Source organism: Cebus imitator, unplaced genomic scaffold, assembly GCF_001604975.1.
Source record: "Cebus imitator isolate Cc_AM_T3 unplaced genomic scaffold, Cebus_imitator-1.0 Scaffold244, whole genome shotgun sequence".
In the NCBI taxonomy this organism is placed as follows: Eukaryota; Metazoa; Chordata; class Mammalia; order Primates; family Cebidae; genus Cebus; species Cebus imitator.
In genome coordinates, this window is record NW_016107559.1 from 436,694 (window position 1) to 449,762 (window position 13,069).

General features: G+C 42.3%; 1 protein-coding gene across 1 annotated transcript in view; it reads left to right on the top strand.

Moving 5' to 3' along the window:
• The window catches only part of FRRS1L (ferric chelate reductase 1 like), a 29,084-nt gene extending 18,088 nt beyond the window's left edge, over window positions 1-10,996 (top strand). The window contains exons 3-5 of the mRNA XM_037727887.1: window positions 786-924; window positions 6,808-7,054; window positions 10,722-10,996. Of these exons, the coding sequence (XP_037583815.1) occupies window positions 786-924; window positions 6,808-7,054; window positions 10,722-10,894 (559 nt within the window). The 3' untranslated portion in view covers window positions 10,895-10,996. The remainder of the gene's footprint in view (window positions 1-785; window positions 925-6,807; window positions 7,055-10,721) is intronic.
• Window positions 10,997-13,069: the final 2,073 nt, after the last annotated feature.

Sequence of the window (13,069 nt, forward strand, 5' to 3'; positions counted from 1 at the left end):
AAAAAAAAAAAAAAAGAAAATTTTATAAACAGATAGTGCCTTCATTCATGGTCCATGAGTACCAGATGGGGGTATTCATAAATGAGGGTTTTGCAGCAGTTCAAATAGATAAAAGTGAAGAGTTGAGCCATCATGCTAAAGAGAGTAGTAAGAACATGCTCTCAACTTCAAAGATGCTGCACGATCTAGTCAGATGCCACATGCACATAAGCAGAAGTTTACTTCCAGTAAAGCCCCATTATCTGTTGCATACGTGTTGTGAATTTCAGTGTTCCTGGTTTATTAGTTTAATTTATATTGAATTTGTAAATTTGTGTTAGTTTGATTATGTGAAAATTTGTAAGTTAAAAAGAGTTGATATACATTTAATTAGCAGAAACTATATAACTGGTTAACTTGGAGAATCTTTTTCCATTAAAAGGGATTCAGAAATAATTCAGCAGTAACTAATATTTAAAAGACCGTGATGTTAATATAATGTAAAGAACTCTGGCTGGGATTTTGGAGACCCAGGTTCAAGTCCTGTTGCAACCACTGACTTCACTATACAACCATGGGCAAGCCCCTTCGCATCTCAGAACTGTAGTTCTTATGTATAAAATGGGGCAGATCATCTCCAAATCTCCTCCTAAGAGAGTGAAACTGTGTTTTTAAGATCCCAGGTAGCAAAAATCCAATGTGTTTAATAATATTGCTTGGCATCCCACCTGATAATATGGTAGATGCTCTCTTAATGTATTTTGAGTAAGTAGAAGCAGTAATGTCTCTTTCGATATATCTTCTAGATATGGCAAACCAGGCTGTAATGCAGAGACCTGTGACTACTTCCTCAGCTACCGGATGATAGGGGCTGATGTAGAATTTGAGCTGAGTGCAGACACAGATGGTTGGGTAGCAGTTGGATTCTCTTCAGACAAGAAAATGGTAAGATGCAAAACATGATAGAAACTGATTTTTCTCTTTAGTTGGCTGTACTACTTTGATTTTAAAAGCAAGTAAATTGATCAAAGCAGTATAATGATCATATTAGTTATGGCCCTCTGAATGCAAGTTTAAAAAAATATCCAGGATAGCTTAAATGAGAGAGTTGGTTATCAGAATCCAAGCTGTCTTGTGGCACCTCTATTCATCAGCTATTTCCACAGCAAGGCTACAAGAAGAGGCACTCATGTTATAAGCCTTATGTGGCTTACAACAGTGAGCATTTATTGCCTGTTCACATGTGCGTGGATTGACTGGAGTACAGCTCAGTTTAGGTGGGGCTCAGCTGGACTTGACTCCAGTCCATGAGTTGGATTCAGGTTTTCTCTGTGTTTTCACTAGTCATCCAAGGCATATTTTTTTTAATGGCAAAGGCAGAAGTGAAAGAACCACTTATAAGAGGGAAAAACAGGCTGAGTGCAGTGGCTCACATCTGTAATCCCAGCACTTTGGGAGGTTGAGGTGAGTGGATCACGAGGTCAAGAGCTCAAGACCATCCTGGCCAACATGGTAAAATCCCTTCTGTACTGGAAAAAAAAAAATACAAAAATTAGTTGGGCGTGGTGGCACACACCTATAGTCCCAGCTACTTGGGAGACTGAGGCAGGAGAATTGCTTGAACCTCATCTTGCAGTGAGCCGAGATTGTGCCACTGCACTCCAGCCTGGTGACAGAGCAAGACTCCATCTGAAAAAAAAAAAAAAAAAAGGGAAAAACAAACTTTTTTCCCTCTCTATTCATATTCTCAGTACAGAAAGAACGCTTCTGTGACCAGATATATGGGGATGTTCCCCCACACCCCAAGCAGCTCTCCATTGGACAGCTGGGTGTCCCCTAATTCAATTTATTTTTGACACTACCTACTTGGAGACAGCATTAGATCCCACAGGTTAAGGGTTCAAAACCACAAGACTGCCTCAGTCACAAGCCTCAGGTTGTGACCTGTATTTCTGACCAATCAGCTATAAGTCTGGGGTGCCACCACCTCCTCATGTTCAGTTAATTTCCTGGAGCGGCTCACAGAATTCAAACACTTTACTCATTTATTTATTTATTTATTTATGGAGTCAGAGTTTCACTCTTGTCACCCAGGCTGGAGTGCAGTGGTGCAATCTCGGCTCACTGCAACCTCAGCCTCCCCAGTTCAAGCGATTTTCCTGCCTCAGCCTCCAGAGTAGCTGGGATTACAGGCACCTTTCACCACACCCAGCTAATTTTTGTATTTTTAGTAAAGATGGGGTTTCACCGTGTTGGCCAGGCTGGTCTCAAACTCCTGACCTCAGGTAATCCATCCACTTCAGCCTCCCAAAGTACTGGGATTACAGGCATGAGCCACTGTGCCTGGCCTACTTTACTCTTTTATTATAAAGGCTATTACAAAGGATAAAGAAGAACGATTAGATGGAAGAAACACTTAGGGAAAGACATGTGGGAAGGAGTGAGGAGCTTCAATGCCCCTTCTGGGTTCACTACCCTTCAGCCACCTCCACCTGTTCAAACCCTGTCCTTTTGGGATTGTTTTTGTTTTTTGTTATTTTTAGATGGTGTCTTACTCTGTTGCCCAGGCTGGAGTGCAGTGGCGCGATCACAGCTTACTGCTGCCTCCACTTCCTGGGTTTAAGCAATTCTCCTGCCTCAGCCTCCCGACATAGCTTGGATTACAGGCGTGTTCCACCCCACCCAGCTAATTTTTGTAATTTTAGCAGAGATGGGGTTTCACAATGTTGGCCAGGCTGGTCTCGAACTCCTGGCCTCAAGTAATCTTCCCGCCTCAGCCTCCCAAAGTGCTGGAATTATAGGCACTTCCGTGCCTGGCCTCCTTTTGAATTTTTATGGAGGCTTCATTATAATAGGTATGGTGGATTACATCAGGGAAGTGAAGAATTTGGTTCAACAGTTTTATCTTCCTCTGTACCCAGCGGCAAGAAAACCTCTGGACCTCAGACGGGACTGTGGCCAGGGACAGGCAGGGACTCAGGCTCACAGGCAGTGTCATCTCTGGCGCCTGCTCTTCCCTGTGCCTTGCTGCATTTTTCTCTCTTTCCTCTGGAGCCTCCTTCCTTGCTACTTCGCTGGGCCGGACTTGGTCCCAAACTGCCAGACTTTCTCAGGCCTCTGTGTCTTTGCACTTGTTGTTTCTGCCTAGAGCATCCCACCCTGTCTCTTCACCTGGCCTATTTTGAGGCTTGTGCAGGGCTACTGGGCAGAGAGGAGGGTGGCTCAGACCAAAGTTCCAACAGTGACAATGTTGAGAAGGGCTCAGATTTTGAATAGTTTGAAAGTAGCACTAACTGGCTGGGTGCGGTGGCTCACACCTGTAATCCCAGCACTTTGGGAGGCCGAGGCAGATGGATCGCTTGAGGTCGGGAGTTCAAGACCAGTCTGGCCAACATGGTGAAACCCTGTCTCTACTAAAAATACGGAACTTAGCCGGGCATGGTGGCAGGCACCTGTGATCCCAGCTACTCAGGAGGCTGAGGCAGAGAATTGCTTGAACTCAGGAGGTGGAGGTTGCAGTGAGCTGACATCATGCCATCGCACTCCACCCTAGGCAACAGAGCAAGACTCCATCTCAAAAAAGGAAAGAAGAAAGAAAGAGAGAGAGAGAGAAAGAAAGAGAGGAAGAAAGGAAGGGAGGGAGGGAGGAAGGAAGGCAGGGAGGGAGGAAGGAAGCCAGGGAGGAAGGAAAGAAGGGAGGAAGGAAGGAAGGAAGGCAGAAGAAAGGACGGAAGGAAGGAGCACTCATAGGATTTGCTAGTGGATTAGATATGGGTTGTAGGTGAGTCATAGGAAAACACGGGGAAGCAGTCTAAGCTTGGCGGCTCTGGTGGCTTTATTCTTGGAGAGGTCACAAGGAGAATAGCCTTCAATGTGTCCCAGTCTAATGGGTACAACTGGTAAGAGTGCATGGATAGATACGGGTCTACTTATCTCCTGCTGTAGAGGCAGTAGGAGAAACAGCAGGGCATGCCATGCCCAGAAGCTGCCTTGCATGGAAAGTGACCGCTTCCGGTCCTAAATGAATTTGCACTCAGGTGGGGCTGTTCAGATTAGAGGACTGAGGCAGAGTGAGGAGCATTCAAATTTTATGTTTGATATTCTGCTATCTAAAGGCCTATAAAGTATCTATTGTCATATTATCTGTGAAAGTAGAAGTCTCTTTTTTTCTTGTATTATTCCAAGAAAAAGCACAGATGAATTTTTCTTGAAAACCTGATGCATAGGAAAAACAAAATGGAATCCCTTTTTAATAGCCTTTAACTTTTTAAAAATGGTACATTATTGGCTGGGTGTGGTGGCTCACACCTGTCATCCCAGCAGTTTGGGAGGCCGAGGAAGGCAGATTACCTGAGGTCAGGAGTTTGAGACCAGCTTGGCCAACGTGGTGAAGCCCCGTCTCTACTAAAAATACAAAAATTAGCCAGGCATGGTGGCAGGCGCCTGTAGTCCCAACTACTCAGGAGGCTGAGGCGAAGAATTGCTTCAACCCAGGAGGTGGAGGTTGCAGTGAGCCAAGATCGCACCACTGCATTCCAGCCTGGGTGACAGAGTGAGACTCCGTCTGGAAAAAAAAAAAAAAAAGGGTACATGTGTGTACGTGTGTGTGTGTGTGTGTGTATGTGGGTGTGTGGGTGTGTATGTGGGTGCGTGTGTGTGTGTGTTTTAATTAGACTTTACTTTTTGCAGCAGTTTTAGATTCACGGTGAAATGGAACAGAAGTTATAGAGTGCCCATATACCCCTGGGAGCCTCCCCCATTATCAGCATCTGGTACAGGGTGGTATGTGTGTTACAACTGATGAACGCTTTTTTTGGGGTAACATTTTGTTTTTTTTTGAGATGGAGTCTCACTCACTCTATTGCCCAGGCTGGAGTTCAGTGGCACTATCTCGGCTCACTGCAGCCTCTGCCTCCTGGGTTCGAGGGATTCTCCTGCCTCAGCCGCCTGAGTAGCAGGGATTATAGGCACGTGCCACCACACCTGGCTAATTTTTGTACTTTTAGTAGAGATGGGGTTTCACCATGTTGGCCAGGCTAGTCTTGAACTCCTGACCTCAGGTGATCTGCCAGCTTTCTACAGTGCTGGGGTTATAGGCATGAGCCACTATGCCCGACCAAACACTTTTAACTTTTTGACCTTGTTTTGAAAAAAGTATAAACCTACAGACAAGCAGGAAGGATAGTACAGTAAACTCATATATAGAAAATCTAGATTAACAAAATGATAACTTTTTTGTGATAAAATGCACATAACAATTAACCATTTTATTTTTTTGTTGTTGTGTATGTATTTTTTTTTTTTGAGACAGTGTTGTGTATGTATGTTGTTGGGTATGTATTTTTTTTTTTTGAGACTCTCTTGCCCAAGCTCTAGTGCAGTGGCACAAACAAGACTCACTGCAGCCTCAACCTCCCCAGCTCAAACGATCCTCCCACCTCAGCCTCCCATGTAGCTAGGACTACAGGCATGAGCCCCCATGCCCAGCTAATTTTCTAAAGTTTTTTGTAGAGACAAGATCTCACTGTATTGCCCAGAGTGGTCTCAAACTCCTGGGCTCAAATCATCCTCCTGTCTTGACTTCCCAAAATGTTGGGATTACAGGTGTCAGTCACCACACCTGGCCAGAATTGACCATTTTATTTTGTTTTTGTTTTTTGAGACAGGGTTTCACTTTGTCATCCAGGCTGGAGTGCAGTGACACCAAAATTTACTATTTTAAAGTGTCAATTCATTCAGTGTTGTGCCACCTTCATGACTCCCTAGTTCCAGAACATTTTTATAAATAATGACGTCAGCCACACATGCTTTATTCTCCTACTACTGCTGCTACTGCTGCTACAACTGATTATTATTATTTTTTTATTATTATTTTCTGGAACTTTGGCATTTAAATCACAAATGTCATAATCCTTTAATCCTAAATACTTAAGTAGGTATCTCCTAAAATCAAGAATGTTCTCTTTGATTATATAGTTTATTAAATTTAGGAAGTTTAGCATAGCTATGATAGTATTATTAAATATATTATTTGTTTTCATATATTGCTGCTTGTCTCGATACTGTCCTTTAGGGAAATTTTGGGTTTATGGCCCAAATTTCTATGTCAGAACATTTAGAACTGCATTTTATTCTCATGTTTATTTTAAAGTAGTTCCTTAGCTTTTTCTTTTCATTTTTTGGTCTTTCATGACATTGACTCCCTGAAGATTATAAGCTAGGGTTTTTTTTGTTTTTTTGAGATGGAGTCTCTGTCGCCAGGCTGGAGTGCAGTGGCGCGATCTCAGCTCATTGCAACCTCCGCCTCACAGGTTCAAGCCATTCTTCTGCCTCAGCCTCCCGAGTAGCTGGGACTACAGGCAACCGCCACCATGCTCGGCTAATTTTTGTATTTGTAGTGGACATGGGGTTTCACCATTTCGGCCAAGATGGTCTTCATCTCCTGACCTCGTGATCCGCCCACCTCAGCCTCCCAAAGTGCTGGGATTACAGATGTGAGCCACCACACCTGGCCTAGTTTTTTTTTCTGTGTGGAATGACCTTCAGTTTGAGTTTGATTATTTTCTCGTGACTAGGTTAGTTTGTGTTTTGGGCAGGAATACTACATAGGTGGTGATGTCTTCTCTAAGCATCACTCAGGAGGCATTGAATGTCAATTATTGTGATGGTAACTTCAGTCTCTTGGTTGAGACTTTTTAATTGCATTTAAAAGAATTTTTTTTTTGGTGGGATTTCAAATTGCAGAGGTGATGGAATGTATATTTCTAGTGACCAGTGTGCAAAAGATGAACCTTTGACTTTTTTTTTCTTAATCATTTCTCATGTTAGGGTGGTGATGATGTCATGGCCTGCGTCCATGATGACAATGGCAGGGTCCGCATACAGCACTTCTATAATGTAGGCCAGTGGGCGAAGGAGATTCAGAGAAACCCTGCCAGAGATGAAGAAGGAGTTTTTGAGAATAATCGCGTCACCTGCAGATTTAAACGCCCTGTGAATGTTCCCAGAGATGAAACAATTGTTGATCTGCATTTGAGTTGGTATTATCTGTTTGCTTGGGGTCCAGCCATTCAGGGTAAGCTTACATTTTAGCATCTGGATTAAACACCAGACACCACTGTGCTTGTGTTCATTATTAATTGAAGTCACACTGTGTGCACAAGAGAGCAATAAGCACTCTGGATAATTTAAAGGAAAAGAAGATGTGACTCCTACCTTCAGAAGGTTATAATGGACTTATTATACATATGGACAAACGAACGAACAGTTATACACATGCTAAGCTAGAGCAGTACAAGATAGTATGTCATGAGTAACGTGCTTAATGAAACAGATCTATCTGCTATATGTAGGGCTCTATTCAATTATCACAGCATTCTCATTGACTCCTCACCATGTTCTTGAGAGGTATAGGTATTATTGTCCTGGTTTTAGAGAGATTAAGAAACTTGCTCAAAGCTATACAACTAATTAGTAGAAGAATTAAAATTGAATCCTAAGTCTGTCTGACCCAGTGAATCCTCTTAACTTCTATGCTGTGAATATAAAAAGACTGAACAGGGGCTGGACATGGTGGCTCATGCCTGTAATCCCAGCACTTTGGGAGGATGGTTAGAGCCCAGGAGTTTAAGACCAGCCTGGGCACTGTAGTGAGACCCTGTCTCCATTCAAAAAGAAAGAAAGAAAGAAAGAATAAAAAATACTGAACAGAAAGGGCTTCTGGAGACTTCTCCAGAAATTGACACCAAACATTTCATTAATGCCCACTTCGTGACTATTCTGTTAGTCACAAAAATCTGCCAAATTATCCTATAGTTTAACCCATTACTCCTTAAATATTTATGTGCATAGGAATTACCTGGCTATATTGTTAAAGTGGAATTTTCTGTAGCTCTGGGGTAGGGGCCTGAGATTCTGCTCCCCTGCCCTCCCCTGCCCTCCCCTTCCCTGACAGGGTCCTTCTCTGTCACCCAGGCTGGAGTGCAATGAAAGGATCACAGCTCACTGCAGCCTCCACTTCCCAGGTTTAAGTGATTCTCCTACCTCAGACCCCCAAGTAGCTGGGACTATAGGCGTGTGCCACCATGCCTGGCTAATTTTTTTGTATTTTTAGTATAGATGAGGTTTCCCCATATTGCCCAGGCTGGTCTTGAACTCCTGAGCTCAAGTGATCCACCAGCTTTGGCCTCCCTAAGTGCTGGGATTACAAGTGTGAGCCACCATGCCTGGCAAGATTCTGCATTTCTAGTAAGCAACCTGGTCATGCTGGTTCATTGATTACCTCATTTTGGGTGGCAAGACTCAGCAGCATTTCCCCAACAAAGACCCAAGGATATCATGAGACCTTTAAGAGATTGCCAAAATCAAGTTCCATTAGTCTTGAGCATGCCTTCTGGTTTATTAGCCTAAAGGTCTGATCAAGAATGGAAGTGAGTTTGGCTTGCAGTCCTTGCACTGAGAACTCATTCTGGTTCCTGGTAATTGCATCTTTCTTTACTGTGTGCTCATCAACTATTTGTTGCCTAATCTGACCTGGTTGTGTTTTTTGTTTTTTGAGATGAAGTCTTGCTCTGTCATCCAGGCTGGAGTGCAGTGGCACAATCTCAACTCACTGTAACCTCCACTTCCTGGGTTCAAATGATTCTCCTGTCTCAGCCTCCCGAGTAGCTGGGAGATTACAGGCGCCTGCTACCATGCCTGGCTAATTTTCGTATTTTTAGTAGAGAAGGGGTTTCACCATGTTGGGCAGGCTGGTCTCAAATTCCTGACCTCAGGTGATCCACCTGCCTCGGCCTCCCAAAGTGTTGGAATTACAGGCGTGAGCCACCGTGCCGGGCCCTGGTTGTGTTTTCTTCCTTCAATTTGTTTCCACCAATCATACTAGAGATGACATAATCTGCCTTTTATTTTGCCTATTGCCAATTGGGAAGACACTTGGATGCCTCTAGACTGGTGACACCTTTTCCATTTTTTAATTTCCCAGATACCAACAGTGGCTCTGCAGTTATAACTTCAACTACTTTCAGTACCCTGGGAAATAAATTATATCTCAGCATGGAGAAATGGAGTCATCTAAAATAGATTTGAAGTCTAAAACTTTGAGTTTGAGTATTGGTTCTGCCCCTTGGTAGCTATATGATATTTAGCCTGTTATTTAAATTCTGAATTTCATTTCCTTATATCTAAAGTGGGGACAATAATACTTCCTATTCCATGGAGTTATTATAAGGATTAAGTGAAAACAAGTATTTGAAATTGCTTTACCAATTGGAAAGGGCTGTATTTTCAGAAGGTCATCTTTTTACATATATGGCAGACTAGCCTAAGTTCAAAGCCTTCTCCAAATCTGGTCCTGCCTTACCTGATAAGCTCTCTCCAGACTTCTGTTCTTCTTACTGCCTCTAAGCAAAACAGGCACGTTGCTACCCTATATGTAGTCTTGTGCTTTTCTCGTTTCCTGCGTGCCCTTCTAATGCCTCTTTATTAATTATATCCTATGCATTCTCCCAAGGTCTCTGTCAGGGGAAAAACTTTGAACTAAGGCTTGAAAGGGGTATGGGGTCAGATTTCACTAAAGGAAGTCATGAACTGTAGGCACATAGTTAAGTCAAGCAGCCAGTGCAGGTGACCAGTGAGCTGAGGTTAGGTAGGAGAGGTGAGTGGGGTCTGTTGAGATAAAAGTCTTCTCTGTTACCCAGTCTGGAGTGCAGAGAAACAATCACAGCTCACTGCAGCCTCCACCTCCCAGGTTTAAGTGATCCTCCCAACTCAGCCTCCCAAGTAGGTGAGACCATAGTCATACAAACTGGAGAATTTGATTTTTGCTAACTGGGCCAGCATGGACACTAAGCAGAGACCTGACGTGTTAAGTTTGGCAGGGCTTCCCTAGCAGATAGTACCTTGAAAACCCTCACTCTGAGCCCTATTCCTAAGGAGACTTTTGCACTGAATGCTTATGCCTTAGTCTCCCTAACCCAAGTTTCATGTGGTTTATTCAGAAGGTCAGACACTTTTAATCAACTGAAGCTTATTAAATATATTTTACACACAGTCTATACTTCTTTCCACTTGTAACCAAGTTTTTAAAATGTTTCCCAGCCAAAGACTTGTCTGGCACCTTAATCATCCTGCTTTCTGTACCATTCAACCCTAATCAGCCAGACACACAGACACACATCCGGTATACCACACTCCCCCTGGCATGGCCTGGGGGAGGGTACTGAATGTCCCACAGACGGTAGAAGAGGGCTTCCATCTGTAAGGGAGACTTTAATAGTGTTGTCAGGAGTTGTTGATGATCCATATAGGCAAGATAGATCTGAGGGAAAAAAGTTAGTAGTCTCTGCTGTTTGAAATAAAAATACAGTTTGCTCATTTGGGTATTAATAAGACAGAACTCCTTATAGCTGTTTAAAGGAGGCAATCAAACAATAATCATACAATGTTATATAACTAGCAGTCTTAACATTGAGATGCCAGGAACCAGACCAACAGCATTGTTCTGATAGGGGAGTGCAAATTAATGAGAACTAGTCTTTTTGGATAAATTTAAGTAATTTCTGCGTTCATTAGATGGACAATGATAGAGAATTCTGATAACTCGAATACCTGAATCCAGATCTGTAACCATTGCGTATGCGTTCAACACTAAATAGACTTTTGATTTTTCTATTGTTTGCCTATACCATTATAAATCTGTACTTTTTTCAACTGCTCCCTGCCCTTCTCTTTTTTTCTTAAAGGCTCTATCACTCGACATGATATAGACTCACCGCCGGCTTCAGAGCGTGTTGTCAGTATTTACAAGTATGAAGACATTTTTATGCCATCAGCTGCCTATCAAACCTTCTCATCTCCATTTTGTTTGCTTCTGATAGTTGCTCTGACATTCTACCTATTGATGGGAACCCCCTAACCACAGCTACAGGGCCAACAGATTATATGGATTGGGAAGTCTTTAGTATAAATATATTTTTAAAGAATATCCAGTATTATTTTAGCTTCGATTATTTGACAGAAAAAAAAACGTCATATGATTTCAGCTTTTTGAAAGAAAGAACAAGCTTCTTTTCTAGTCAAAGAGGATTGTTTAACAATGATCCTATACTTTTGGAATGTACTTACATCTTTTCTATGTATTTTCAAATATGTTTTCTTATTTAACTTCACAACATCTCTGAGTTGGATTGATGAAAATTATGATTGCCATCTTCCTGAATGGGATTTGAGACCCAGAAAGGCTGCCTTTTTATGATCCACATACCATGTAGCTTTGGCTGGAAATAACAAATAGAAAGGCAGAGAAAGAACTATGTATAGACATCATGTCTCAAAACTGTCTTTCTTTACTGTGAGTGGTATAGCACAAGAGAGTTATTTGAGTATCACTAGGGAGAATTTTACTGAATGTCATAAGTTCACAGTCAGCCTTTTGGGCGGAAGAACTTTCAAATTTCCATAAAGCAGAAGTGCTTTTGGATATTTACACAGCCAATGGGGAGATTTGATGAAACTACAATGATATGAAAATAGTTCATATTTATTTGAAATTTCGGCCAAGCACGGTGGCTCACACCTGTAATCCCAGCACTTTGGGAGGTTGAGACGGGCGGATCGCCTGAGGTCAGGAGTTTGAGACCAGCCTGACCAGTATGGTGAAACCCCATCTCTACTAAAAAGTACAAAAATTATTCAGGCGTGGTGGTGCATGCCTGTAATCCCAGCTACTCAGGAGACTGAGGCAGGAGAATCTCTGGAACCTGGGAGGCAGAGGTTGCAACGAGCCGATATTGTGCCACTGCAATCCAGCGCTGGGTGACAGAGCCAGACTCTGTCTCCAAAAACAAACAAATAAATAATATTTATTTGAAGTTTCTTCTCAGTTAGAGAGTAATTTTGAGAAAACATTTGTACTGCTATTTGGAAAGGTTAGAGACTGAACTGTGTGCAGTCCTGAATATGTAAATTTGTGTTAATGATATTTTTTAAAATGGGAATTCTTAGCAGTTAGAATTTGAACTCTTCAAGCACTGAATTTTATAAAACTGAGGTATTAATCTATTGTTACAGTGAATTATCTTGTCAGAGCCAGCATACATTATGATTAAAAGTGTATTTTTTTTTTTGAGATGAATTTTCGCTCTTTTTGCCAGGCTGGAGTACAATGACATGATCTCAGCTCATTGCAACCTCCGCCTCCCAGGTTCAAGCGATTCTCCTGCCTCAGTCTCCTGAGTAGTTGGGATTACAGGGATGTGCCACTATGCCTGGCTAATTTTTTGTGTTTTTAGTAGAGACGGAGTTTTACCATGTTAGTCAGGCTGGTCTCGAACTCCGGACCTCAGGTGATCACCTTGCCTAAAAATGTATTAGACAAAACATCTTATTAAAAATTTAGGGCATTTTAATAATCAACAGTTTTTGAGACTGTAGAGATTTGGAATATAATTTTTTTTAATGAGGTGGCTTTTTTTTTTTTTTTAATTTGAAAATGGGAAAATGACCCATAAAGTGAATTCACCTAGAGTATCCATTTAAACTGTTCACTTGTGGCTGAGCACGGTGGCTCATGCCACAAGTAATCCCAGCAATTTGAGAGACCAACCAGGTGGATCACTTGAGGCCAGGAGTTCAAAACCAGCCTGGCCAACATGGCAAAACCTTGTCTCTACTAAAAATACAAAACTTAGCCAGGCATGGTGGCACATGCCTGTAATCCCAGCTACTTGGGAGGTGAGGCACGAGAATTGCTTGAACCCGGGAGGTGGCAGTTGTAGTGAGCTGAGATTGTGCCACTTGCACTTCAGCCTGGGTGACAGAAGGAGACCCTGTCTCAAAAAGATAAATAAAATAAAATGTTCAGACTTATAAACTGGACAGGCAATCAGCATAATTCATAATAATGCCTTGACATAATGCTTTTTTCTAAAGGTTCCAAATGTCTGTGCTAACAGCCCATTTTGAGGAGAGAAGTCTGCAGGTATAGTTAGTGCTGCTGAGACATTTCCTCTGTGGCATTCTGGAGTTCTCTGGCTTGCCCTTGTTGTTTTAAAGCTGATTTCAACTTCATAGGCTTGTGACTGAACAACAC